General features: G+C 36.9%; 2 protein-coding genes and 1 long non-coding RNA gene across 4 annotated transcripts; 2 read left to right on the forward strand and 1 right to left on the reverse strand.

The window, feature by feature from the left end:
- The first annotated feature begins 12,390 nt into the window (after positions 1–12,390).
- On the forward strand, positions 12,391–16,231 carry LOC122296946 (putative disease resistance protein At4g19050). Its single transcript, XM_043106741.1, has 5 exons — positions 12,391–12,609; positions 12,721–13,691; positions 13,805–14,141; positions 14,193–15,656; positions 15,752–16,231. The coding sequence occupies exons 1-5, from the start codon at positions 12,391–12,393 to the stop codon at positions 16,229–16,231; spliced, it is 3,471 nt and encodes a 1,156-aa protein (XP_042962675.1).
- A 122-nt stretch (positions 16,232–16,353) lies between these two features.
- Positions 16,354–23,296, forward strand: LOC122297081. Of its 2 annotated transcripts, XR_006238634.1 has the most exons (8): positions 16,354–16,368; positions 16,515–17,389; positions 17,533–17,612; positions 19,315–19,484; positions 19,614–19,741; positions 20,329–20,424; positions 20,722–21,096; positions 22,683–23,296. XR_006238634.1 is itself a non-coding variant. In XM_043106980.1 (2 exons), the coding sequence occupies exons 1-2, from the start codon at positions 21,367–21,369 to the stop codon at positions 22,709–22,711; spliced, it is 480 nt and encodes a 159-aa protein (XP_042962914.1). In that variant the 5' UTR covers positions 21,232–21,366; the 3' UTR covers positions 22,712–23,296. The 2 variants fall into 2 exon arrangements, 1 of the variants encoding a protein (XP_042962914.1); XM_043106980.1 differs by lacking the exons at positions 16,354–16,368; positions 16,515–17,389; positions 17,533–17,612; ... (2 more) ...; positions 20,329–20,424; positions 20,722–21,096 and adding an exon at positions 21,232–21,817.
- Positions 23,297–23,417: 121 nt separating this feature from the next.
- LOC122297090 lies at positions 23,418–25,252 on the reverse strand. The gene is made up of 2 exons (XR_006238649.1): positions 24,883–25,252; positions 23,418–23,953 (listed from the first exon to the last, which is right to left on the reverse strand). It is a non-coding gene; the product is annotated as an uncharacterized LOC122297090 (long non-coding RNA).
- Positions 25,253–26,407: the final 1,155 nt, after the last annotated feature.

Consider the following 26,407-nt stretch of genomic DNA (forward strand, 5'->3'; position numbering starts at 1 on the left):
TGGCTTCTACCTTACTGGGATCAACTGCCACTCCACCCTGGGAAATTACATGCCCAAGAAATTTAACTTCTTCCAACCAGAACTCACACTTGCTGAGCTTGGCGTACAACTGGTGCTCTCTCAATTTCTCAAGTACCAGACTAAGATGATACACATGCTCTTCAATATCTCGGGAATAAATCAGTATATCATCAATAAATACTACCACGAAGGAATCCAGATAAGGTTGGAACACCCGATTCATCAAATCCATGAAAGCGGCAGGAGCATTAGCTAGCCCAAACGGCATCACTTTAAATTCATAGTGTCCATACCTCGACCTGAAGGCAGTTTTCGGCACATCCTGCTCTCTGATTCTCAGCTGGTAGTATCCTGACCTCAGATCAATTTTTGAGAACACCGCTGCTCCTTGAAGTTGGTCAAACAAGTCATCAATCCGCGGGAGAGGGTATTTATTTTTGATGGTCACCTTGTTCAACTCCCTATAGTCAATGCACATACGAAGGGTTCCATCTTTCTTTTTAACAAATAAAACTGGAGCACCCCACGGCGACGTACTAGGCTGAATAAACCCCTTCTCTACTAATTCTTGCAACTGAGTCTTCAACTCTTTCAATTCAGCCGGTGCCATGCGGTAAGGAGCCTTATGCACAGGAGCCGCTCCAGGTTCCAAGTCTATAACAAACTCCATCTCTCGCACGGGGGGTAGTCCGGGCAAGTCATCCACAAACACATCGGGGAACTCTTCCACAACTGGAATGTCTGCCAAGGACTTCTTCTCAGACGGCGTGGACACCATCTGGACCAAGAATGCATCCGCTCCCCATGCAATCTCTCTTCTTGCCTGTATCGCCGATATAATCATCGGCTTTTCTTTTAATCTACTCCCCGCAAATTCCAGACAATCACCATCCGGAAGCTGAAAGCTAATTGTCCGACTTCTGCAATTAATAGTCGCAGAATATCGGTATAGCCAATCCATCCCGAGGATGATATCAAAACCCAACAGCTTGAATACCACCAGATCAGCATCCAAAAATCTTCCCTCAAAATTTAACGGGCATCCCAAAGCAACCTTGGAACACCACACCATCTCGCCGTCGGGCAGCGCCACTACCATAGCCTTCGGCAACGGTTCCGTGACCAAATTACACACCCGAGCAAATGTGGAAGACACAAACGATCGTGAAGCACCAGAATCAAACAAGGTACAAGCATAAAACTCATACAAACGAACTCTTCCTGAACCAAACACACAACCCATAAAATCCAAAAAAAAACAGCGAAGAAACCAAATGCACCAAAAATAAATCCAACTTAAAAGATTAAATTAATCCATACCTGTGATTACTCCAGCATCATGGGTCGCTGGTGCCTCATCGTCCACCTCTCCGGGCGTGACAGCATAAACCCGGGCTTGCACTGCTTGTCTCGGGTTGGTTCTTCCACCGTGTCTACCTCCACGGCTTCCTTGAGCTCTGACGGGGCAATCCCGAACTATATGTCCCACTTGACCGCACCGATAACACTGGGGTCCGCTACTCGTGCGACACTCGCCCTCATGAGCTCTATTACAAACCCCACAAACAGGCATACGTCCTCCCATGCGAACACTGGAGGATGCTTGAGATCGGGTTCCAGTCCGCTGAACAAACTTCTGAGGCGAACCCGAGCTGCTTCCTTCACCAGAAAAACTCCGCCTCTTTTGCCCTGAAGGGGATCCCATACACAGATTATTTTCCCGCTCTATAAGGGTGGCCACATCCACTAACTCCTGAAAAGTGGATATCCGATGGCTGACCACCAATCGGCGTATATCAGGGCGTAGTCCCTCCTGAAAACGCTCAGCTCGCAGCTCCTCTGTGGCAACAAGATGAGGAGCAAACCGCTCAAGTTCTATGAACCTCCGGGCGTATTGTTCCACTGTTGCGCCCCCTTGGACCAGATTAGAGAATTCTCTTGCCTTTTGCTTCCTTACCGATGCGGGAAAGAAGCGGTCATTGAACTCCTTCTTGAAACGCTGCCAGGTCACCGCAGCGAAAGATCCCAGTTCAGCTTCCAACATCACCCTCTTGGTATCCCACCAATCAGAAGCGATACCTTGTAAGAGGTAGCTGGCATAGAGTACTTGTTGTGCTTCAGTGCACCCACTCACCTCAAAAGTCTTCTCCAAATCTTTGATCCATTTCCCAGCCTGAAGTGGATCCTCATTCCCATTGAAGTGTGGAGTCCTATGCGCCAAGAAGCGCTCATAGGTGCACCCAGCTTGCACCGTGCTACTGGACCCTCCTTGATACATCCAAGGCCCTCCCTGATATGGCCAGGGACCTCCTGATTGTGGCCAATACACTCCCTGTGGCGGACAAGGCTCTCCTGACGGTGGATAGGGCCCTCCTGATGGTGGCCAAGGACCCCCTTGTGGTGGCCAAGGTCCTTGTGGTGGCCAAGGCCCTGCCTGTTGTGGCCTAATATTCTGTTGCATGAACTCCGTCATCTGCCGAATTGCTTCGGCTATGGAGTCATCCCTGGATGTATTGTCTTGCGGTTCCTGAGTATTTTTCCTTGGTCTACCTGGTCTCCCCATATTCCTGTCCCAACACCACTCTTGACCCTCCTTTAAGAAAACAAACAAAAACCATCATAAAACCAACAAAACAAAAACAGCACCACGCAGCGAGAAACAAAAGAAACCCGCATGCCAAAACATAACTAAATAAAACAAGCAACCAAACATAAACAAATAAAACAAATAAAACAACTATACTTAACATAATTTTAAAACACAACTTTAAAAACATTCTGGTACTACCTACGGGACTTTTGGTTTTACCCAGAGCCAAACCGCTCTGATACCACCTGTGACGCCCCCAAAATCCCCACGCCCGAACAGGGGGAAATTGAGACGTCCGGATGGTGACAACCCGGGTCACCACCCCAACGACGGGTGCCGAGTGTGTGCAAGGCGGCAAAAGTGTACAGAGAAACACGCAGCGGATAAGATAGTCATAACTAAGTACCAGAATTTTTCTTAACATAATACAAGCTGTTTAAAACGTACATAGACAAAATATTACATATACCACAAATACAGTTTTAAACAAATAAAAAGATAACATCAGCAACCCGGCGGAGCCGCATCCTCGGGCTCAGCCTCTTCCTCCTCAACCTCATCTCCTGCACCAAAAGCTACGGAACCACGAATGGTACCGCAGGTAAGTAAAACCCAAACACTACCAGATAAAAACACATATAACTCAAACAAGATGCATGAAACATGCCCAATGCACAAACCCGTAAAACACAAGTTTTCCACGCACGCCAAAAGACACATATGACATCTCAAACCATTATCCAATTTTAACCGTATGCACCATGACCTCCCCTAGGGGTCATCCGCACACCCTGGCTCCAGTGTCACACCGCAGAGTACCGCCACGCATGTGACACCCAACGAGCGATGCCCAGTTCCGCGCCCCGCGCGTGCGTAGCCAAGCATCCTCTAGCCCTCGCCAGCGAAGGGCCACGGAGTCGGTGAGTAGGCCGATGCCCGGTTCCGCGCCCGGCGCGTTCGTAGCCAAGCACCCCCTAGTCCCGCTCCCATTATCGCTTTCGATAACTCAGGGGACATCACTCAGTTTATTCCGCTCCCGAGTGACCAGAGGAGCTCCACCGAGATAATAACCCATCCCGGCTTGGGCTCGTGATACACACGCACCCGCAACACACTCACGCCAAAACACAGGCTTTTCTCATAAACCCACAACACACGTGCATGCACCATGTAATGCCATAACAATGCACAATAAAATAATCCAACAATCATAAATCAAATAAACAAGCAACTCCGTCCTCCATCCATCCGACCCCCGAAACTCCTCGGACTCAGTCCGGAATCAACAACCAACAACAGTAAATAATTGAATGAGCAATATATATTAAAATCTGAAAATAGGGTTTGGAAAATACTTACAGCGCTATACGGCAATTTTAGAAAACACGAGGCGTTGCAAACGGCGGAAAAACAGCAACGTCACAGTGAAAATTCACTGTGGCCGTGGGTCCGAAAAACCCACTTTTGAACGGGAACAAACTAGGTCACGAAATTGATAGGGAATGGTCTAGGGATGGTTGTGAAGCTATTGGAAGTGACGGACGGCCGTGGGTGGCGGCGGAATGGCCGGAAATGGCCGGATTACCCAAAACGGAAACTAAGCTCGTAGGAGCTGTTCCGGTGGTCATTGGAGGCCGGAAATAGGTGGGTTAGGACGGCAAGGAGTCGGTGATGAAGTGGTGAAGAAATGGTGGCCGGAGGTGGAGCGACGGCGGCGGATCGGAGCAAAATCCGTGCGCCCTTTGGAAGCTTTTTCCGGCCAAATGGCCGGCCGGTTGGGGGTGGGTTTTGGAGGGAAGGTAGACCGGAAGGAGAGGAAGAGAATGGGACCGGTGGGAGGCCGAACGGTGGCCGGACGGCGGCGGTAGGGCTTAGGGAAGGTGACGCCGGCGTAGGGAGAGAGAGAGAAGAGAGAGAGAGCACGGGGGGGGTGACCGGGTCGAGCGGGAGAGAGGAGAGAGAAAAGAAAGAGAAAAAAGAAAAAGAAGAAAAAAGAAAAGAAGGGAAAAAGAAAAAAGGAAAAAGGGAAAAAGAAAAAAGATGTGAAAAGAAATGAGGTCCAGTCCTCACTCCGGGAAAAAGAAACAAACCGCCAAAAAGATTAAAACCACAAAAACAACTAAAAGAAATAAAACACAACCTCAAATAAATTAAAATAAATTAAAAACCGACTTTAAAAACACAATTAAAATAAAATAAAATATCTGATATATTAATTAAAATAAAAACAATTATTTCAGCGAAAATACACTTAAAAGCGGGTCATCACACTACCAACCTGCAACACAAAGATAAGGAGGATTTGGTGTGGTGGGAGAGACCTCTAATGTCTAAGATATCATGATATTCTTTCTTGGACTTTTTTTTTTTTCTTGGACATTATATTTATTTGAATTTCTAAGTTTATAAAAAAAAAAAATCTCCACTTATAAATTAATATGATTTGATGTGATAAATTAAAATTTTATTAAATTAAAACTAAAGTAAAAGATACTATATAGTTTCATATACAACAAAAAATTATATATTTTAGTTAGTAAACTTTATTATTATGGGATTTATATCTTAACTATATATATTTTTTTAATTTTTTGCAGTAAATGAATTTAATTTTGATCTAGAAAAAAAAGGAAATTTTTTTGGTATGTTGTTTTCTCAAATAAAAATAAAAAAAATAAAAATAAAAAGAGGGAGGGAGAGGAAAAAATAAGAAAAAAATTCAATTTTTTTAAAATTTTCTACGATTTAAAAGCACTTTTCATTTTATCAAATAAGCGTAAAACCTTTTTAAAAAAGCAAAGTGAGGGCTCGCTTTTTTATGTTAACATAATGCCAAATTGTAAAAATATAATTTATAAATTTTTTTCTTAAAAGCTTTTAAATAAAATAAAATACTGATCAAATTTCAACTTTAAACACCAAGAGAAATATAACAATAAAAAAGAGGTTATATATTCCCATTGAAATTTATAACAAATAATAATTTTTCCCACCGACGGGTAAGAAGCTTGGCAGAAAGACGACAACTTTTTATGATGCAACGCGGAAGTTGCCAGGAAGTTCCTTCTCATGCAACGAGACTTATATAAGGAGCTCCATCATCTTCCCTGATCCATCTCCAATTAATTTTACTTTACATTCATAATGACTTCTTCCATCGCATTCCTGGAAGTCTTTTCCTCTCCTTCCTCCTCCAATTCTCCTTTTTTAACCTCGCAATCAAATCACGATGTATTCTTAAGCTTTTGCGGAGAGGATATTCGCAATAATTTTACTAGTCATCTTTATCATGCTTTGATTTGAAATGGAATCAACACTTTTAAAGATGACAAGGAGCTGAGAAAAGGTGAAAAAATCTCACCGGCACTTTCAAACGCCATTGAAGAGTCAAAGATTTCGATCGTAATATTTTCTGAAAATTATGCGTCATCTACGTGGTGTTTGGATGAGCTGTTGAAGATCCTAGAGTGTAAAGAATCAAAGCAACAGAAGGTTCTAGCAGTGTATTACAAAGTCGAGCCATCGACAGTACTACAACAAAAAGAAAGTTTTGAAGCAGCGTTCGCTAAACATGAAGAAAAGTTCGATGATGCTAAAGTTCAGAGGTGGAAGACTGCCTTAAATCAAACTGCCGGGCTATGCAGTTTTCCTTTGAAGATCAACGAGTAATTTCAACTACCTTTATCCCTCTCATCTATTCATATATTTTTTTAGTTTTGATCTGATTACATTGACTCACTCAAAAATGAGTAGCACTAATGCTATCCCAAGTGCAGGAGGATGTCGTGTAATAATTAGGAATAAATTCCTAGATCGTCTCCTCAGGGAAAGTTGCTTAAAATTAAACTCGTTGAAAAAAATGTGAAAAACTTCACAAAGAGAAAATAAAATGATGGTATATGCAATGGATGGAAAAGGGTACTAGTCATGGACTAGATTCATGTCTTTTGAATTTTTTTGTTTGTTGGATTGGAATGTAAAGGACTAATAAATTAAACTCAAAAATTAATAAAACTAAATTAAGCATTAAACTAAATTAGAAAGTAATTGACAAAACATGAACGGAAAATTTAAAATACCCAAAACCAAGATTCTAGAATTTATCTTTGTAATTAAATCATGAATTCTCAAAATAACACATAACAGTTGTAATCACTATTAAATGAAAACTTAAAGAAGTAAGAAAAATAAATAACACGAAATAAGTAAACAGAAACTCAAAAGTATTCTATAAACTTTAAACTGAAGTTAAATAAAATAGGGAACGAAAAGTCTAAACGAAAACGTCCTTTCACGATTCAATTGAAATTCGAAATGAAAAGGAACAATTTCTCATATATGATGTTTCAGAAAAATTAAAAAACAAAAACAAAAGCTTAAAACCAAACCTTTCTTGCAATAAATTAAGGTTACACAATTAATGAGAACTTCTAAAGCAATTCTTTATGAAACAAAATAGCACACTTGATTAAAAACTTCTAAAACAATTTCTTTTATTGTATGAAACAAACTAGTAATGAAACAAACTAATAACTTAATGGAAATTAAGGTATTACACTTAATGAAATACAATTCTAGAACAAATATTAATACACTAAAAAATGCTAAAACAACAAAGCTTTAAAACTAAAAGGAGAAACAAAATTTCTTAAAACAAAAAGGAGCTAATTCTTTCAAGTACATAACAGAAAATTGTGTGTGTTGACAAGTGTTTTTCTAAGATTGAGTTGTCCTCCCATCTCTTTTTTTTCTAAAGCTTCGGTGTGCACCTCATTTTATAGCCAAACATCTTGGCTACTTCATCTCTCATTCAATTGGTTTTGCATTCACACCCAACAACCAAGTCTTCAATCTTGCTTTCACACTCAATTTCGGCCACTTGCATTCCTCTTTCTTTATTTTGTGTCTTGCATTGCATTCCTCTTCAATTGCCGTGTCTTCCATTGCATTCCTCTTTCTTTATTTTATTCAATTGGTTTATTAATTCAAACCAAACAACCAAGTCCAACATGCCTAACTTCTTGCCTAACTCTTGCCTAACTCTTGCACGGTTTCTTCAATTTGTTATTTCAATTTCAGCACATGTTCCTTCATTCACCTACTGCTTTGACCGGTCCAAACTAATTCAATTCATTCCCCCAACTACAATTCATTTCAGCCGACTTCTCTTCAAGATTCAAGCACGGCATCTCTTCAATTTGTCACATGTTTTCTTTCTTTCTTCCTTCATTTCGGTTTTTGTTTAATTCAATGGAAAGGAAGCAGCCTTTTATGACTTTTTTAATGTTATTGGTGGAGAGCAGCAGCCTTTTTCTTCATATAGTTTCGGTTTCACTTGAGCTACTCCTTGTTGGATTTGATTAAAATGGTCTCTTGAAGCTCTAAGCCTATATTCATCACCATATATGCTTGGATCCATGATATCTTCATTAAATCACCTTTTTGTTGTAGAACAAAGGCCTGGAATAGGCATTGCATGAACAAATGGAAATGAAAAGTAGAGAATCAATAGAAGAGAAAGACATAACCAAACATGCAAGATAAACAAAATATACATATATTTGAAGTATGTGAACTCATAACTCATGCACAAAGAGCAAAAATATGTGTCCAATGAACTGTGATCACGAAAATGAAGACATGTGAAGCCATTCCAATATCGACCTAGTTCAGTTTATTTTGTTTCTCAATTCTAGAGGAACAGATCAGAATGCACAGTAATCAATAGTTGGTAGAATTCAAGCAGAAATTCATGCTTTTAATCAATTAAAATCACAACTTTGATTTATTCATTTTAACCATTTTTCTATTTAAAACCAATAATAATGTCATGATGAATTTAAAATACATTGGTTTTAAATAGCTAAAATGTGCAATATTTCAGCTCAATCACACATCCTTTGACAATAATATATATATATATATTGAGAAGTTGTAATTTAGTAGAAGGGAGGGAAATTTCCGACACACATTCACAAGTTGTAAATCCGTACCATAATCAGAAATTCCAATACTCCTAACTGAACAACAGTGTGAACGAGAAAAAAAAAATCCCCTCAATAAGACATGACAATAACAAGATTTATAGAAAACACCACAACACTTACGAAGCAAAATGAACAATTGGACAGAATTCTTCCAACACTCCACGAGGCACGCGCCCACATCTAATTTACACAATTCATCCAAATACTTCTCAGGGCACTCGACCACAACCACAAGACAAAATTTCATGTGCATCCACAACACACACTTCACATATTTTATTTATTTATTTTATTCTTGATTAATTGAGTTGTTTTCCTAGTAATCCATTCACCACATGCTTGTTTGAAAAAAAAAAAATTAAAAGAAGAGTGATGCGAGGTAATTGGAGATGATAAGTGATGAATTATTCGAATTTCACTTATCATAATTCACAATTTACATCACAAATTATTTTCAACGTTGGTCCGAGAGCCACTTACACACGAAGGGGAGAATCTCTGGATGATCATTGGCGTCCCGAGCTCTGCTGCTTCCTGTGGTCATTCCCGTCCCGTCAGCTGAGGGCGCAGTGGTCTCTTGAATGGTTGTGGTGGGTCTCAGGTAGAAAGAAACAGATTATGTGTGTTGCGGAGCTAGAGAGGGAGAGAGAAAGAGAGGAGAAACCGAGAGGGTGAGAGAGAGAGTGAGGAGGGATGGCGGAGGTGGGTAGTTGTCCGCCTGAGAGAGTGTGACGGAGACAGAGAGAGTGAGAGGGACAGAGAGTGACGGAGACAGAGGCGAAAGGAGGGAAAGTGAGAGACGGCAGAAGGAGGAGAAGTACGCTGATGAGAGGTAGTGGGGTGGTCGGTGGGTGGAAAATTTCAGAGAGAGACAGACAGGCAGAGACAGAAAGAGAGAATGAGAGAGCGAGTGAGAGAGTGAGTGAGTGTGAAAACACAGAGAGTAAGGGCTCACCGTGGCTGGCATCTGGCTGACATGGAACGGCGAGGTGGAAGCAGATAGGGTTTTTGAACCCGGGTTTCGTGTTACAGAGAGAGAGGCGCAGAGAGCGACGATCGAGAGAGATGGAGAGAGAGGATTACTGGAGATGCGGTGTCGAGGCATGGAGGATAGTGGCAGCAGATGGAACAAAACAGAGAGATAAGAGAAATCTGAGGGGGGAGAGTTGAGACCGAGAGATGAGAGGGAGATAGAGAGACAACGAGAAGCCGAGGGAGAGAAGAGAGAGGTGGTCGGAGGGGGAGGTGGCTCATGCTAGTTATAGAACTAGAAACCACTTCACGAGCAACATAGTTCTCGTTTGTGATTGATGGAGGTGGGCGGCAGCTAGGGGTGGCAGAGAAGGGATGACACTCGGCTACGTGTGCGTTTGTGGGCGTAGTCGGTAGGCACTAGGCAGAGCGGTGCACAAAGGTCACGAGAGGGGGAGGAAGGCGACAGTGGATGACAACATACATGGCTTTGCTTCTCCACTATTTTCAAAATTCCATTTCTTTCACCTTTTTTTAAGTCTTCAATTTGATAAAGAACATCTGATCTGCACCTTCTTCAATCAGCAGATTCAGCACTTATGATGATAGTTTTGGTATGGTACTTATACAGCTAGCCATGCGAATTGTTACACTTTCAAAAAAAATTCATATGTTTATAACTGTTGTTAGTTCAGAACATGTGCACTCATTTTGAAAAAAAAATTAGATAAGTTTGAGATTTATATAAAAAAAAAAAATTTATTTTTTTAATAGCGGACTTCACTTTTTTTTAAATAAAGTATGCAAAACTAGAACAACCTAAAATTGTATCTACCATATATCTATTTCAAATGGTAGGGTTCATTTTCCTGCATTTAGTGCATAACTTATACCCTGCCAATAACGTCATTTATAACATGAGAATAAAATTGTGCCTAAATCATGTTCTCATGTCTTTTAAGTTGAGTAAGTGAAATTCATGAATCTTCTTTAAATCTTTTTGCTTTGGTAGGGACGAATATGAGTTTATCCAGAAGATTGTTCAAGAGGTCTCAACAACCTTACCAAATCGTTTTGACTTGCATGTGGCCGAGTATCCGGTGGGAATACAGTCTCATGTAGAAGTTATTAATGAGCTATTATGTATTGAGGAGAATGACATACGCATGATAGGGATTTTCGGTAGTGGTGGAATTGGTAAAACAACGATTGCAAAAGCGATGTATAACCTTATTGCTAAGAAGTTTGAAGGCCGTTGTTTTCTTGCTGATGTTAGAGAATCTTCAAAACAAAATCAAGGCCGTCTCGGACAGTTGCAAGAGAAAATTCTTTCTAACATTCTAGGAGAGTCACCAAGGGTTGATGATGATCATCAAGGAATCGAATTGATAAGGAATAGACTTTGCCATAAAAGAATTCTTTTGGTGCTTGATGATGTTGATTGTTTGGACCAATTAGAAAAATTATGTGGAAAATGCGATTGGTTTGGTTCTGGGAGTCGAATCATCATAATAACAAGGGATGAGGGTTTACTAACTAAGCATCATGTTCATTTCAAATATCGTATGAAGGAAATGGATCACCATGAAGCTCTTAAGCTCTTTTGTAAGCATGCTTTCGAAAGTGACAAACCAATTGATGGTTTTGCAGATCTCATAAAGGATGCACTACATTATGCTAGTGGCCTCCCACTCGCCTTAAAAGTGATTGGTTCAAATCTAAATGGAGAAGATAGAAATTTTTGGAAAAGCGAATTGGAAAAGTACAAAAGGATTCCAGAAGAAAATATCGACAGAAAACTCAAAATAAGTTACGATGGATTAGATTATCATACAAAAAAGATTTTTCTTGATATTGCATGTTTCTTCAAAGGATGCAAAAGAGATTATGTCGCTAAAGTATTGAATGGTTGTGGTTTCTTTGCCGATGCTGGTATCAAAAAGCTCAATGATAAATGTCTCATAACATTTGATCAAGATTATACTGGTCGCCAATATTTGAGGATGCATGACTTACTAGAAGATATGGGTAAAGAAATTGTCCGACAAGAATCACCCGAAGAACCTGGCAAGCGGAGTAGATTATACTTTTTTGAAGATGTTCGTGAAGTACTTGAAAAAAATAAGGTAAGATTTTTCCAAGAAATATAATTCTACTTCCGAGTTCTTTTTTATTTTTATTTTTCAATTGAAGCTATTATTAAATTAAAAGAAATGGATCCAGAAATACATATAAATTATTATATAGACACATACGTACCCTCTACATGAAATATTTTCCCAATTTTGTAAATAAAATAATTTTAATAAAGAAGTACAAATAAAATCATGAAAGCCAATTCACATTTTCTCCATTTTTCTAAAAAGGTAAAATGCTATGATTATCTGATACTTTTTTAGTATTTTAAACAGAGTAATACGTATTAAAAGGAAGAAGTATATATGACTCTAACATTTGAACGTACATACTCATTTCTGGAAATCTGAATGATAAAAATAAGGCTATTCCTTTTGAAATCTAAAACAGAAACACCATATGAAGAAAGGTGAGGCCTATGTTTGTTATTTCCTTCTTAATAAATGAAATAGTGATGTACACGTATTGTAAGAAAAATACATGTAATCGTAGCTTGTTCAACTTATATATAGTTCATGAACACTTGCGGAAGTAGTGTTGAATTATAGAGAATTTATCTTTCATTTTTGATAGAACACTTGTGCATTCTCTCAATAGGGAACAGAGCAAATTGAAGGCATATTGATAAATTTTCCTCTTTGGAATGATAGCTGGATATGTTTGGATTCTGATGTGTTTGCAAAAATGGAAAAACTCAGAATATTAAAAGTCAGAACCTGCTATGACAACTATGGCGACTTTATTTGTGATGGATTGAATTATCTCTCTAACGAGTTAAGAGTTCTTGATTGGCGCAATTGTCCTTTGCTCTCTTTGCCATCTAATTTTCATGGAGAGAAACTCATTCATTTGTATATGGGAGGAAGCAATATTAGAGATTTAGGCACGAGATTGCAATCTAAGGTAAGTATTTTTATTTTCAATATATCATGTCGATCTGTCTTAGTTTTAAGGTATGCTGCAAATGTCCTTTAATTGTTAATACATTTCCTTTATTTTCTTCTTTTCAAACAGAACTTAACAAAGATAAATCTCAATGGCTGTCGATACTTGACAAATATATGTGATCTTTCAAGTTGCTCAAATCTAGAGAAGTTATGTTTTTGTGAATGTAAAAGTTTAGTTGAGGTTCATGATTCTGTTGGATTTTTGGATAAGCTTGTTAAATTGAATTTTGCTTATTGTTCCAACCTAAAGAAGTTGCCAAGAAGCTTCAAGTTGAGATGTCTAGAATTTCTTGTACTTGACGGTTGTACTAGTCTTGAATACTTTCCAGAAATTGAGTGTGAAATGGAACATTTGGAATGGGTCAAATTAGAAAGCTGCGTAATACAAGAGCTACCTTCATCCATTACATACCTCACTAGGCTCAACAGCTTATATTTGGAACGGTGCGAAAGCCTTGTGCGTCTTCCAATCAAAATTTTTCAGTTGGAACGTCTAGTGGATGTTACAATCATATGTTGTCCAAACTTTGTAAATTTTGTAGAGGAGGTGGGGCATAATCGACAATCCACGCCATATACACATGAAAATCTAATTTCATCAAGTATGGAATTGCTCCCATTGCAGCCTCCAGAATCAAATAATTTATCTCGGACATATAATTTCTCATCCAGCTTGAGGACTTTAAATCTATCTCGTAGTGGTATTGTTAGCCTTCCTCCATGCATCGAAGGATTTGTTGGATTGTTAGAACTTGATTTGAGAGACTGCAAGCAACTTGAAGAAATTCTACGCCTTCCACCAAATATAAAAGAGGTAGATGTTAGAGGATGTTCCAGCCTAAAGAATTTCTTACCAGAATCAAATAATTTATCTTGGACATATCATTTCTCATCCAATTTGAAAACTTTAAATCTATCTAGTAGTGGTATTGTTAGCCTTCCTCCATGCATCGAAGGATTTGTTGGATTGTTAGAACTTGATTTGAGAGACTGTAAGCAACTTGAAGAAATTCTACGCCTTCCACCAAATATAAAGAGGTAGATGTTAGAGGATGTTTCAGCCTAAAGAATTTCTTACCAGAATCAAATAATTTATCTGGGACATATAATTTCTCATCCAATTTGAAAACTTTAAATCTATCTGGTAGTAGTATTGTTAGCCTTCCTCCATGCATCGAAGGATTTGTTGGATTGTTAGAACTTGATTTGAGAGACTGCAAAAACCTTGAAGAAATTCTATGCCTTCCACCAAATATAAAAGAGGTAGATGCCAGAAGATGTTCTAGTCTAAAGAATTTCTTACCAGAATCAAATAATTTATCTCGGACATATAATTTCTCATCCAGTTTAAAAACTTTAAATCTATCTGGTAGTGGTATTATTAGCCTTCCTCCATGCATCGAAGGATTTGTTGGATTGTCTGAACTTGATTTGAGAGACTGCAAGCAACTTGAAGAAATTCTACGCCTTCCACCAAATATAAAAGAGGTAAATGCCAGAGGATGTTCCAGCCTAAAGAATTTCTTCCCATAATCAAATAATTTATCTCGGACATATAATTTCTCATCCAGTTTGAAAACTTTAAATCTATCTGGTAGTGGTATTGTTAGCCTTCCTCCATGCATCGAAGGATTTGTTAGATTGTCTGAACTTGATTTGAGAGACTGCAAGCAACTTGAAGAAATACTATGCCTTCCACCAAATATAGAAGAGGTATATGTCAGTGGATGTTGGAGCCTAAAGAGTTTCTTACCAGAATCAAATAATTTATCTCGGACATATAATTTCTCATCCAGCTTGAGGACTTTAAATCTATCTGGTAGTGGTATTATTAGCCTTCCTCCATGCATCGAAGGATTTGTTAGATTGTCTGAACTTGATTTGAGAGACTGCAAGCAACTTGAAGAAATACTACGCCTTCCACCAAATATAGAAGAGGTATATGTCAGTGGATGTTGGAGCCTAAAGAGTTTCTTACCAGAATCAAATAATTTATCTCGGACATATAATTTCTCATCCAGCTTGAGGACTTTAAATCTATCTGGTAGTGGTATTATTAGCCTTCCTCCATGCATCGAAGGATTTGTTAGATTGTCTGAACTTGATTTGAGAGACTGCAAGCAACTTGAAGAAATACTACGCCTTCCACCAAATATAGAAGAGGTATATGTCAGTGGATGTTGGAGCCTAAAGAGTTTCTTACCAGAATCAAATAATTTATCTCGGACATATAATTTCTCATCCAGCTTGAGGACTTTAAATCTATCTGGTAGTGGTATTGTTAGCCTTCCTCCATGCATCGAAGGATTTGTTGGATTGTTAGAACTTGATTTGAGAGACTGCAAGCAAATTGAAGAAATTCTACGCCTTCCACCAAATATAAAAGAGGTAGATGTTAGAGGATGTTCCAGCCTAAAGAATTTCTTACCGGAATCAAATAATTTATCTCGGACATATAATTTCTCATCCAGTTTGAAAACTTTAAATCTATCTGGTAGTGGTATTGTTAGCCTTCCTCCATGCATCGAAGGATTTGTTGGATTGTTAGAACTTGATTTGAGAGATTGCAAGCAACTTGAAGAAATTCTACGCCTTCCACCAAATATAAAAGAGGTAAATGCCAGAAGATGTTCCAGCCTAAAGAATTTCTTACCAGAATCAAATAATTTATCTCGGACATATAATTTCTCATCCAATTTGAGGACTTTAAATCTATCTGGTAGTGGTATTGTTAGCCTTCCTCCATGCATCGAAAGATTTGTTGGATTGTCTGAACTTAATTTGAGATTCTGCAAGCAACTTAAAGAAATTCTACACCTTCCACCAAATATAGAAGAGGTAGATGCTATAGGATGCGTGTTATTGGAACACTTTCCTCAGGTATCGACAGAATTTTCATTTGGTACACCCGACTTAAAATGGCTTAGAAGGATTAACTTATCGGAATGCAATAAAGTGGAAGTGGATGTAGGGAATCATGCGCCAGATCCATTATGGGTTCAGGTATACATACCTCATCTATTTGATCTCTAACTTCTTTCTATTTTGTATTTGATAGCTTATATTTATTTTCTAACATATACTAATCGGTTTAATAGGAATGCTTTCGAGAGAAAGATTCAAGTAGGATTATATATCCAGGAAGTAGGATTCCAGAGTGGTTCAAGTATTACAAGGAGACTACTTCATTTGGTAATTATTTTGAAATAGAAATTGATCATAATGCGTCCATGTGTTTTGGGCATCAGATTGTGGCATTAGTTTTGTGTTTTGTTGTGGGACCTCTTCCAGCATGGCCTTTGTATGGTTTTACTATCTCAATAAATGGCCAGTGGATTGAAAATGATGATACGCGGTTATGGGATTCAGTGGACCCACATGATCATGTATGTCTAAAATACATAGCTGGAAATTCTATTAATGAGATTCTATCAAGAAGTTACAGGGAGGGGAACAATAATATGAGGTTTACATTTGAAAGTGATTCAGAGAAAGCAATTTTAAAAAGTGTCGGAGTCCATCTAATATACGGGAATGACAATTTCATTAATCCTATTCAACTTTCAAAGAGATACTGAGATGGTGGTAGGCATGACTTGGAACCCGATTGGAACCCACAACAGAAGCTGCAATCTTCAACCACGAGAGTTATGGAATTCAAGGATGCTAATGATGATTTAATTATTGAAGATTTGGATTTAGAACTTCGACTTGGGTAAGTGATAATAGCCGAATTTGTGCAGAATTTTACTAAATTAAATAAAACATTATCACAATTATGTAGTCATGTTAATTCTTATATTTTTATTAGTCTTGAAATATTTATTTTTCTTACTTAAATTTAAGTTCATATTAATGAAGGAATTGAAGTTCAGAAAGGAATCGAAGTTGCAGAAGGAATCAAAGTTGACCGCAACGGTAACAGACTTGCAGCGCCTATATTTACATTTTGAGAAATTTTTATTCTTCTTTAGTTTCGTTTTAAATACTGCTTTGATGTTTATTTACATTCATATTTTAGAATTTAATTTCATGAACAAGCCTAGCTAAATTTTCAACTAAGGTTGAGAATGAAACCTCCTTGAAAATTAGTAATATTATTTATGAGATTGATTTTTACCAATTATCGATGCTTTCAATTGAGAGGGATAAAATTCTTGACATAGTTCAATCATGTTTTTATCATGATTTAGAATAATCTTAATCAGCTGATAGCTTTATTCATAATTTTGTTAAAAATAAAAACAATTGAAATAGAAATTGATCATAATGCGTCCATGTGTTTTGGGCATCAGATCGTGGCATTGTGTTTTGTGTTTTGGGCATCAGAATAAGAATAAACGGCCAGCAGATTAGAACTGATCATGAGATGCGGCTACAGACTTCAATGGACCCACATGATCGTGTATGGCTACAATACATAGTTGTAAATTCTATTGATCATGAGATTCTGTCAAGAAGTTACAGGGAGGGGAACAATAATATGAGGTTTACATTTGAAAGTGATTCAGAGAAAGCAATTTTCAAAAGTGCTGGAGTCCATCTAATATACGGGAATGACAATTTCATTGATCCTATTCAACTTTCAAAGAGATATGCGCGAGATGATGGTGAGCATGACTTGGAACCCACAACAGAAGAGGCGGGGATCTTCAACGAGCTCTAGCATTATGGAAATTCAAGGATGCTAATGATGATTTAATTAATGAAGATTTGGATTTAGAACTTCCACTTGGGTATGTGATGATAGCCGAATTGGACAGAAGTTTGCTAAATTAAATAAAGCATTATCACAATTATGTAGTGTTAATTCTTTTTTTTTTTTTGGTCTTGAAATATTTAGTTTTCTTACTTAAATTTGAACTTTATCTTAATGAAGCAATTGAAGTTCAGAAAGGAATCAAAGTTGCTGAAGGAATCAACGTTGGGAAAGAACTATAACCATAATAGACTTTAACGGTAACAGACTTGTAGCTTTTACATTTTGATAGCAGTGGAATTTTTATTTTTCTTTAGTTTCATTTTAAATATTGCTTTGATATTTATTTACGTTCATTTTCTAGAATTTATTTTCATGGATACGCCTAGCTAAATTTTCAACTGAGGTTAAGGATGAACCTCATTAAAGATTAGTAATATTATTTATAAGATTGATTTTTTCTCCAATTATTGATGCGTTCAACAATTTATTGTTATTGCTTCATATCAATTGAAAGGGATACAATTCTTGATATAAATTCAATCATATTTTTCTCATGATCTAGAATAGTATTAATCAGTTGAGAGCCTGATTGATAATTTTGTTAAAAATTACCACTCTTGGTTTTCTCCTCGGGTTTGATAAAAGTCCTCTTTGGTAAGAGCCCTTAATCACTTCTAAAGTGATCTTTGGTTGGTCTATTATGGTGTCGATGATCTAAAACAGTAAAGGGATGAAAAAAATAAATGTTTGAAGAAGGCTAATTGGTATTCCTAATGTACTTCCAACGATGAAGATAGGCTGATTTTCCTTTAAAGAAGCATGATTATGTCATATTACTTGACGTCATGAGGCATGAGTGCTCAGGGCATGTTTTAAAGTATTTCATGCATATTTATCAATCAAAACCAGATATGAGAAAAGTTCGTGGAATTAATCCTTTCACTATTAGCATGTTTAGAACTTCAATTGCATTATCTCAGGGTGACTCGTGAATAAGCATCCATTGATATTCCATGTATCTTAGAAAAAAATTTCATTGGAAATTAGTACTCTTTTAAAGTTATTTTTTAGTTTTAGTGACACATAATGAACCTATCTCGAATTGTTTTGCAATGGTTCAAACCTTGCATTCACAGGATGCTTGTGGAATTTGCAGCATTCTCCTCAACCACCTTACTAGAATTTCAGTACATATATACGCCAGGAATATTGAAACGGGTTCAAGGCCTCAAAGACTCTGTTTTTAGACCAAGACCAGATCTGTAAATGGAGATTTAAGGGCCTTGAAAGTTATGTTTTACAGACCTAAGGACCATAAGGGTAAGTTGAACAAGGTTAGAATTGTACAACATTACATAAAAGGAGTTATAATTTTCTTGGATTCTTTTTGGGTTAACCCAATAGGATTTGAATTGGACCTGATTTCTTATCCCCTTTTCACATTTTTAGCTTTCTTCTCGGGTTTTGATAAAAGTCCTCTTAGGTAAGAGCCTTGATTTCTTATGGAGTTGATGATCTAGAACAGGAAAGGGGATGAAAAAATAAATGTTTGAAGAAGGCTTATTGGTATGCCTAATGTACTTCCAACAATGAAGAGAGATTGATTTTCCTTTAAAGAAGCATGATTATGTCATATTACTTGACGCCATAAGGCATGAGTGCTCAAGGCATGTTTTGAAGTATTGCATGCATATTTATCAATCAAAACCAGATACGAAAAAAGTTTGTGGAATAAATTCTTTCACTATTAGCATGTTTAGAACTTCAATTGCATTATCTCATGGTGACTTGTGAATAAGCATCCATTGACATACCATGTATCTTAGAGAACATTTTTATGGGAAATTAGTACTCTTTCAAATGTATTTTTTAGTTTAAGTGAACATAGAATGAACCTATCTTGAATTGTTTTGCAATAGCTCAAAACTTGCATTCATAGGATGCTTGTGGAATTTGCAGCAATCTCCTCGACCACTTTACTGGAATTTCAGTACATATATATACACCAGGAATATTGAAACATGTTCAAAGGCCTCCAAGACTATGTTTTTAGACCAAGACCAGATATTTAAAGGGAAATTTAAGTGCCTTGAAAACTATGTTTTACAGACCTAATGACCATAAGAAAGGTAAGTTGAACAAGGTTAGAATTGTACAACATTACATAAAAAGAGTTATAATTTTCTTGGATTCTTTTTGGGTTAACCAAATAGGATTTGTATTGGACCTGATTTCTTATCCCTTTTTCGCCTTTTCAGCTTTCTATGAGACTATCACGTCTTCCCATATTGGAAAGGATGCTGGATGAGTTGTTATACTAGGCAATAGAAGGTCACCATTAAAAGGCTGAAGTTAATGACCAAATTTATGTGTGGAGGGAAGAAAGGTAATGTGCGTGGAGCTCATTTTCTTAACATTTCTGTCAAACGCATGCATTGAGGTGAAATTAATTAATGTCTGTGCAAGTTAAGGGAATCTAAATTGTTGTTGATTTTCTTTTTCATCATACTGTAATTGTTGATCTTCTTGAGCTGCATTTGTCAAAATACAGGGTAATTGCTGAAAGTTTTTGGTTTGAGAAATGACATAAATCAAAGGTCCTAAAGCTCTGGATGAGATTATTATCATACATTTGTACCCGTCTCAACATTAGAATGAACTCTTGAGGAAATAATAATCCCTGCTTACTGGTTACTAATCATAAGGTTATGTACTAATGCCTAATGAAAGACTTCTATATTAGTATCACCAAATTGGCCTGCCATTTTGTGGTTATCTTGCTGGAGCTCTTGTATCTAATCACGCCTTACTTGGTGGCTAATCGTATGTGGCAGAGGTAGTGGCGAAGCTAGGATGTTATTTCGATAGGTGCAAAATCTAAATAAAATTTTTTTAAAAAAAGGTATGAACTATTTTTCTTTTGTAGAACATTTCTTCAATTATAATGACAATAAGTTCTTTACACTTCTTTAGATGAGGATGCATTGCTACATCTAATGGATGCAACTGCAGACATGCCACTGTTCCTGCAGCACCCCCTCCCTGTCATGTTGATGTAGGATATGCAAAGTAAGTAACCCAATACTGTTTCATTCCAAAAGATTGAATTTATTATCAATACCATAAACATAAATATGTAAGAGCCTAGATTGTTAAATTGGTAGAGTTTTATTAATCACTTTTCCTCTAGAAAATCCTACATATTTTGTTCTGTTAGAAAATGTATACAATGGATGAATCGGTTAGTTATTAATGCTTGCTAAATATGTTATAATTATAACAAGATATGTGTAATTAGTTAGTAATTGGTGATTTGTATTTAAGCTTTCGTTTTCATATTTGTGGTCTCTTCTTCTAAGGCATCAGAATCAGAAACCCTCCTAAAGTTCAAGGCCGCCCTTCAACCCAATGACGCATTAATCAACTGGAATGGCTCAACAACACCATGTTCTGAGCATAACGTAAATTGGGTTGGTGTTCATTGTGGGAAAGGAAAAGTTAAGGGTTTACGACTCGAGAATATGAGACTAAATGGTTTCATTGATGTGGACTTGCTCGCGTTACTGTCGAATTCGAGAACTATAAGCTTTATGAAGAATAACTTTAACCTTGCCAAAGCTTTTGGAGTTAAGGCTTGAGGATAACCATTTTGATGGTTAGATACCAGATTTTCAACAGAAGTCATTGAGTGCTTTTAACGTATCAGGCAATGAATTGGGATGGATTCAAGCTCCTTCTCTGGTGAGTCATACGTTATTATTGAGCACTCCTCGTCAAGTCTACTTCATCTTTATTTGACTCTCTCTGACATTGTCACGTTCTAACTTTCTCAACTCTTATGTACACTATGTTTCTATCTCCTGTAAAGATGTCATACGTTATTATTTGGCGAGTTCTTCTATATGCAAGCAGATCGCGGACGAAAATGCGCACCATTGATGACGTGGCAGCGGAAATATTATTAAAAAAAAAAAGAAAAAAAAAACGGAGGCAAATGAAATCTTCTTTCGCATGCTTCTTTCTACCATTTTTTCCCTCCCAGCTTGTCTTCAACCTACTCTCTGCGACCAGTCCCTCAACTCCTCCGCGACCAGTTCCTCAGCTCCTCCACGCGATGAGCTCATCCGCCCCACCACCTCCTCTACGCGACCACCTCCTCCGCACGACCATTTCTCGGAAGAGAAGAAGGTCGAAGAGAAGAAAGACCTTGGACGCAAAGACATCGCAAACCCACGAACAGCAGGCTCCTTTCCACCCCCCCCCCCCCGGCATTTTATGCACTATCTATTGTCACTGATTATTGGTGTCTCTCTCGTCTTCACCACCATTTTTCCCCCAAGTCTCCACATTTACGTACTCACCACCGGCATTCATGTCAGATCTGGGTTTTCTTGGGTCTCCTCCGCCGGCAGTCATGTCTTTCTCTCAGATCCACCGCCACTCCTCGCCATCGTCAGATCTGGTTGGTTGGACCCTTACTTCTTTACTCTACAATTCCACTATATACACATTGTACTTGTTAGATCCAAAACACTGGATAACAAAAAAACAACTGCATCCAGAACCAAAACCCCGTAGATTTTGAAGCTCGTGGTGCGCGGCGCCACATAGATTTTGGTCCTCCTCCACCTACGACAAAAATAGGTGCTTTCTGTTTGTTTCCTATGAGAAGAAAAGCAGGAAAATATAAAAATAAATTAGTTGAATTTATTAGGATCTTAACTCAATCCTCAGTGCGATTTTTCTTAGGAATTTCACCTCCTTCATTTGCTGTTTGTTTCGTGCGTAAATTAGCGATACTAATAAAGTAAAACATAGCAGGTGCTACAAACTACGATCAACTAGGCCTGATTCTACTTTTGAAAGGAATTTAATTGAGACTTATTTCTGTGAAAATTTATTTTTGATTGGTAACAGAGCCAATACAATTTTATAGCATAAAGTTCTTTCTTTTGTTTTCCTTTCCTTTCCACTTTTTTCCTGGGAATGGAAGTTTATGAATTATTGCTTATATTGATTGTTTTGAGTAGTACGTGCCTGAGTGTGGGAAGCTTTGTGCGTTGGGATGAATTAAATTATTTCATGTTTTGGAGTATTGGACAGTGCTCCACACACTCCACATTGGGCTTTGTTTAATTTCTTAAAATATTTTCTGTATGATAAAAAAATAGACAGAATTGACACCTAATCGAACCTCATAGAAATATAGGCCCCAATGACATGCATACCAATAAAAATTTTTCGTTGCGACTTTATTCTCTTATACAATTCGCATTCTATGTAGTTGTGGCTCATTTATTTTATCTTTTTTATTGCTTTTTTAACAGTTCAAGGGAGCTCAGATCCTTTAAAGTAGCTTTTACCTGTTACTTCAATATTTCTGATGATGCATGGATTGAGGCTGCTGCAAATCTTCCATTATTGAAGGAGCTTGAAATTTCAAACCGTCCTTGGAGCATAGAAAAGTTTCTGGAAGCTGTGGACTACAATTGTCCCCATTTGAAATCATGATGCATTGAAAAGTCTGGGAATTTATTATTGGGGAGCAGATTGTTCCAATGGGAGTAATCATTAGGCTGTTGCTATTTTAGAGAACCTGCCCGGATTAGTCAACCTCTTGCTTTATGAAAATACGCTGACAGATGATGCATGTAGTTAATTATCAGTTGTATCCACTTCACAGGTTTCTTACTTAGATGAAGGTTGCACATGATGCATATTGGTAGTTTTATTTTTGAGCAAGTCCAACCTGGTCAACAGTCACCCAAATCCACAATCTTGGGGTCAAAAGGAAGGAAGCAACTTTTCTGTTAGAGATAAAGTCATACTAGGCTTTTTGAGACCTGTAATATTTGTTGTAATATTTGTTTACTTGTGTTTCATTTGCTGTAATATTTGCAAGTTATGAACTTAATTCAAGAACTATTGTTTCTCATTTCAATGGAATCTCTTCAAGACCATGTGCACAAGCTGTTTTCATTGCACAACTTTTTATTACAAAGGTTAATTTAATGAACCTACAAGTATCCCTTTTGTACATCATAACCAAAACACTTGAGAAGTACCATTACAGTTGATACATTAAAAAAATATCTACTCTATACAACTTGGTATTTATATACAATTTATCCGAAATAAGACAACTATTACAAATGTGTCAACCCTGTACAAATATAATAATTTACAGCATAAGAACTACTCGAATGATGATACATCAAACAGCTTTCACAAAGTCAGGACCTAAATAGAAGAAGAACCAAAACTCCTCTAACAATCTAAACTAACCAAAACTCTGGTAAACCAATAGCTTATTGGCAGCTTCCTAAAAATGGTCATATTTTCCTTAAAATTGCAGATCACTATGTCATCTTTAGTGGCCCCAATCCTAATTCTCTTTTACCTTTCCTTGTCCATATAGTGCTTCAAACTTGAATCAAATCACTTCCTATTGGTACATCCATTGATCTATGCTGCGCATCCTCGTCATAACTGCAACATTGAGCTGCTGCCTTCAGCATATAGAAGATTAAAGAAAAGATTCCTTTTTGCAGCTCCAGACAAGTATGGATTGTTTTAAGCACCACCAACAACCATTCAGCTGAACAGACCAGGTTAAACAGATCACCAATAGCGATTCTAATCAACATAAAAATAATGCATTTATTTTTATCAAGCTGAAACTTCAACTAGTAACTGGACGCATGTATATTTAATTTTCAAGTCAGTTCACAAATGAGTGCTTATTGAAGGTATATATGACAGAAAACCAAATGAGTGCTTATTTTATAACTTGCTCAAGGGCAGCAACATCTCATCTGCATGCAAATTAAAACATTTTATTTATGAATATATAACGGTTGAGATGTTGCTGCAATCCCTTCTGAAATCCCAGAACAAAGAAAATACAAATACAGTCTCTTGCAAAAACCAAATACCGTTCAAGATCCTATGGGTTTGCAGTTAAAACTGTCGGGTTTGAAATAAACAAGGGGTGTAAAAATTGAAACTAAAAACAAAAGGGGGAAAGAAATTTGAAAAAAGAAACATCTGGATACATGGTCCTATAAACATTTACAAGGTTACACATTTTCTATTGCATACTTAAGAGACACGCTACTTCTTTAGCTTTATCTTGCCAACTGTTTTCACATAGAAAAACTAGCAAGATATCCAGGCCCACAAACTTACAGAAGCATGATCAACCCCGAAAATGACAACTAGCATTTCCCAAGTGAAAATACTCTGGGTATTGGTTTGCTGCACCATGGGGAGGAGTTGTTTACAGTTTTGTTATGCTGATTTGAAAAAATCACAAATCATCAAGTTCAAATCTGGGCAACCACATTATTGACCTCCAAGTGGCATCGTTGTTATTCATCAAGCTAGGCTCAAAAAAATTAAAAATTGAAACTTCAAGGTGCTATAGATTTCTCGCAATTATGAGAAGAAAAGCTACAATACACACCACTGCACCAAATTAATAATGTAAAGAATAAGAATTTCTTTCTTTTTGAAGTGGAACCTCACCAAGGCAAGAAAGCACTTCGAACTAACTTGTAGAGAGTAAAATCGAGGATACACGAAGGGTTTGGGCTGCGATGGGTTAGGGAGGGGTTAGCGATTTCAGTCTCCAGATGGGCAGAGGGGTTAGGGTTAATGATTTCAGTTTTCATATAGGGAGGAAATTTCAATGGTTTCAGATGGGGGAGGAGATAGTCAATGGTGATGGTTTCAGCCACAGTAGGATTTCGATGGCGATGGAGATGTGGATTTCGAGTTGCAATCTTCCCGCTCCAGACGCAACATTTGATGAAAGCAAATCAGCTTCCCACTTCATACACCCAGCAAATCTCCATTTCAATGAAACGCGCCGTTTCATTTGACATGTCAGCATTGGTGCGCCGGGGGTACGCAATCTGCCTGCAACAAGACTTTTTCTTATTTGGCACTCCTCGTCAAGTCTACTTTATCTTTATCTGACTATCTTGTCACCTTCTTTCATTTTAACTTTCTCAACTCTTATGTACACTATATTTCTATCTCCCAATTAAGAATTACAATACAGTAACTAAGGTCCTACATAACAAATAAAATGAGATATTTTAAATAATAATAAATATAATATTATTATAATATAATTTTTTAATATTAAATTTATATTAAAATTTGAAAGAATTAAATTATTTATTATATTTTATATAGAGATTTAAAAAAATTATAATAATGAGATGAGATAAGATTTTTAATTTTAATTAACTAATCTGGACCTTATTTTATGAATTATAACTTTAAAAGAGTTTGAATTTTTATTTTTTTATTTTTCCCTCGCATAGCAATTTTATAATTCTAGAGTTATATTTATTTTAGAAATCTTATAATTATAAAGAGATTCATAAAAAAAATTTCCAAATTAATTTAATTTTATATAATACATTATATTTACTTTACCATTAAAGTAACTTTACTAGGTAATATACTATATCAAATCACGTATATTTGTAAATTTACTTTTATGAAATCTTTTTTATAGTTAAATAATTTCTCTCTTTCTTTATTCACAAATAATTTATAGTTGAAATAGAACACTAAAATAGTATCAGTATTAAAATATTAGTATCAGTATTAAAATATTTGATTTCAGTATCTAACCGAAACAGCTACTGAAATGGTATTCAAAAGTCAAAACTTGAGTCGTTTACCAACACCTACAATTTTTGTAAAGAATTATAGTTTCACCGAATTCTTTGTCTTTCTTTACATTCTGTTTTCATGATGCCACAAGGAAGTTGCCAATTAATAAGTAGTTTCTCGTCATTGATATTAAAATTGATATATACTTTCACTCAAACTAATAAAAATTTGACTTTTTTATAAACTTATATTTGGCTGAATGTGATCAGTATCAGGGATTATTAGGTCATGATTTAGGATCTCTTTTCTTAACAAAAGACTGATGAATTCCCAACTTTCCACACCAAAAGAACAAATATCTAAAGTAGTTGCCATTATTCAGATGACCACCTTTTATTATAATCTTTCCTTTTTTACATAT

This window comes from Carya illinoinensis, chromosome 15, assembly GCF_018687715.1.
Source record: "Carya illinoinensis cultivar Pawnee chromosome 15, C.illinoinensisPawnee_v1, whole genome shotgun sequence".
Classification (NCBI taxonomy): Eukaryota; Viridiplantae; Streptophyta; class Magnoliopsida; order Fagales; family Juglandaceae; genus Carya; species Carya illinoinensis.

Bases quoted from the DNA above. Each gene is read 5' to 3' on its own strand.
- LOC122297081 (XM_043106980.1), top strand. From the start codon at position 21,367: ATGCTTCTTTCTACCATTTTTTCCCTCCCAGCTTGTCTTCAACCTACT. The intron at 21,818-22,682 runs GTTGGTTGGACC...CTTTTTTAACAG, and splicing joins CCTCGCCATCGTCAGATCTG to TTCAAGGGAGCTCAGATCCT.
- LOC122296946 (XM_043106741.1), top strand. From the start codon at position 12,391: ATGGAAAAACTCAGAATATTAAAAGTCAGAACCTGCTATGACAACTAT. The intron at 14,142-14,192 runs GTAAATGCCAGA...CCATAATCAAAT, and splicing joins TTCCACCAAATATAAAAGAG to AATTTATCTCGGACATATAA. The intron at 15,657-15,751 runs GTATACATACCT...TCGGTTTAATAG, and splicing joins CAGATCCATTATGGGTTCAG to GAATGCTTTCGAGAGAAAGA.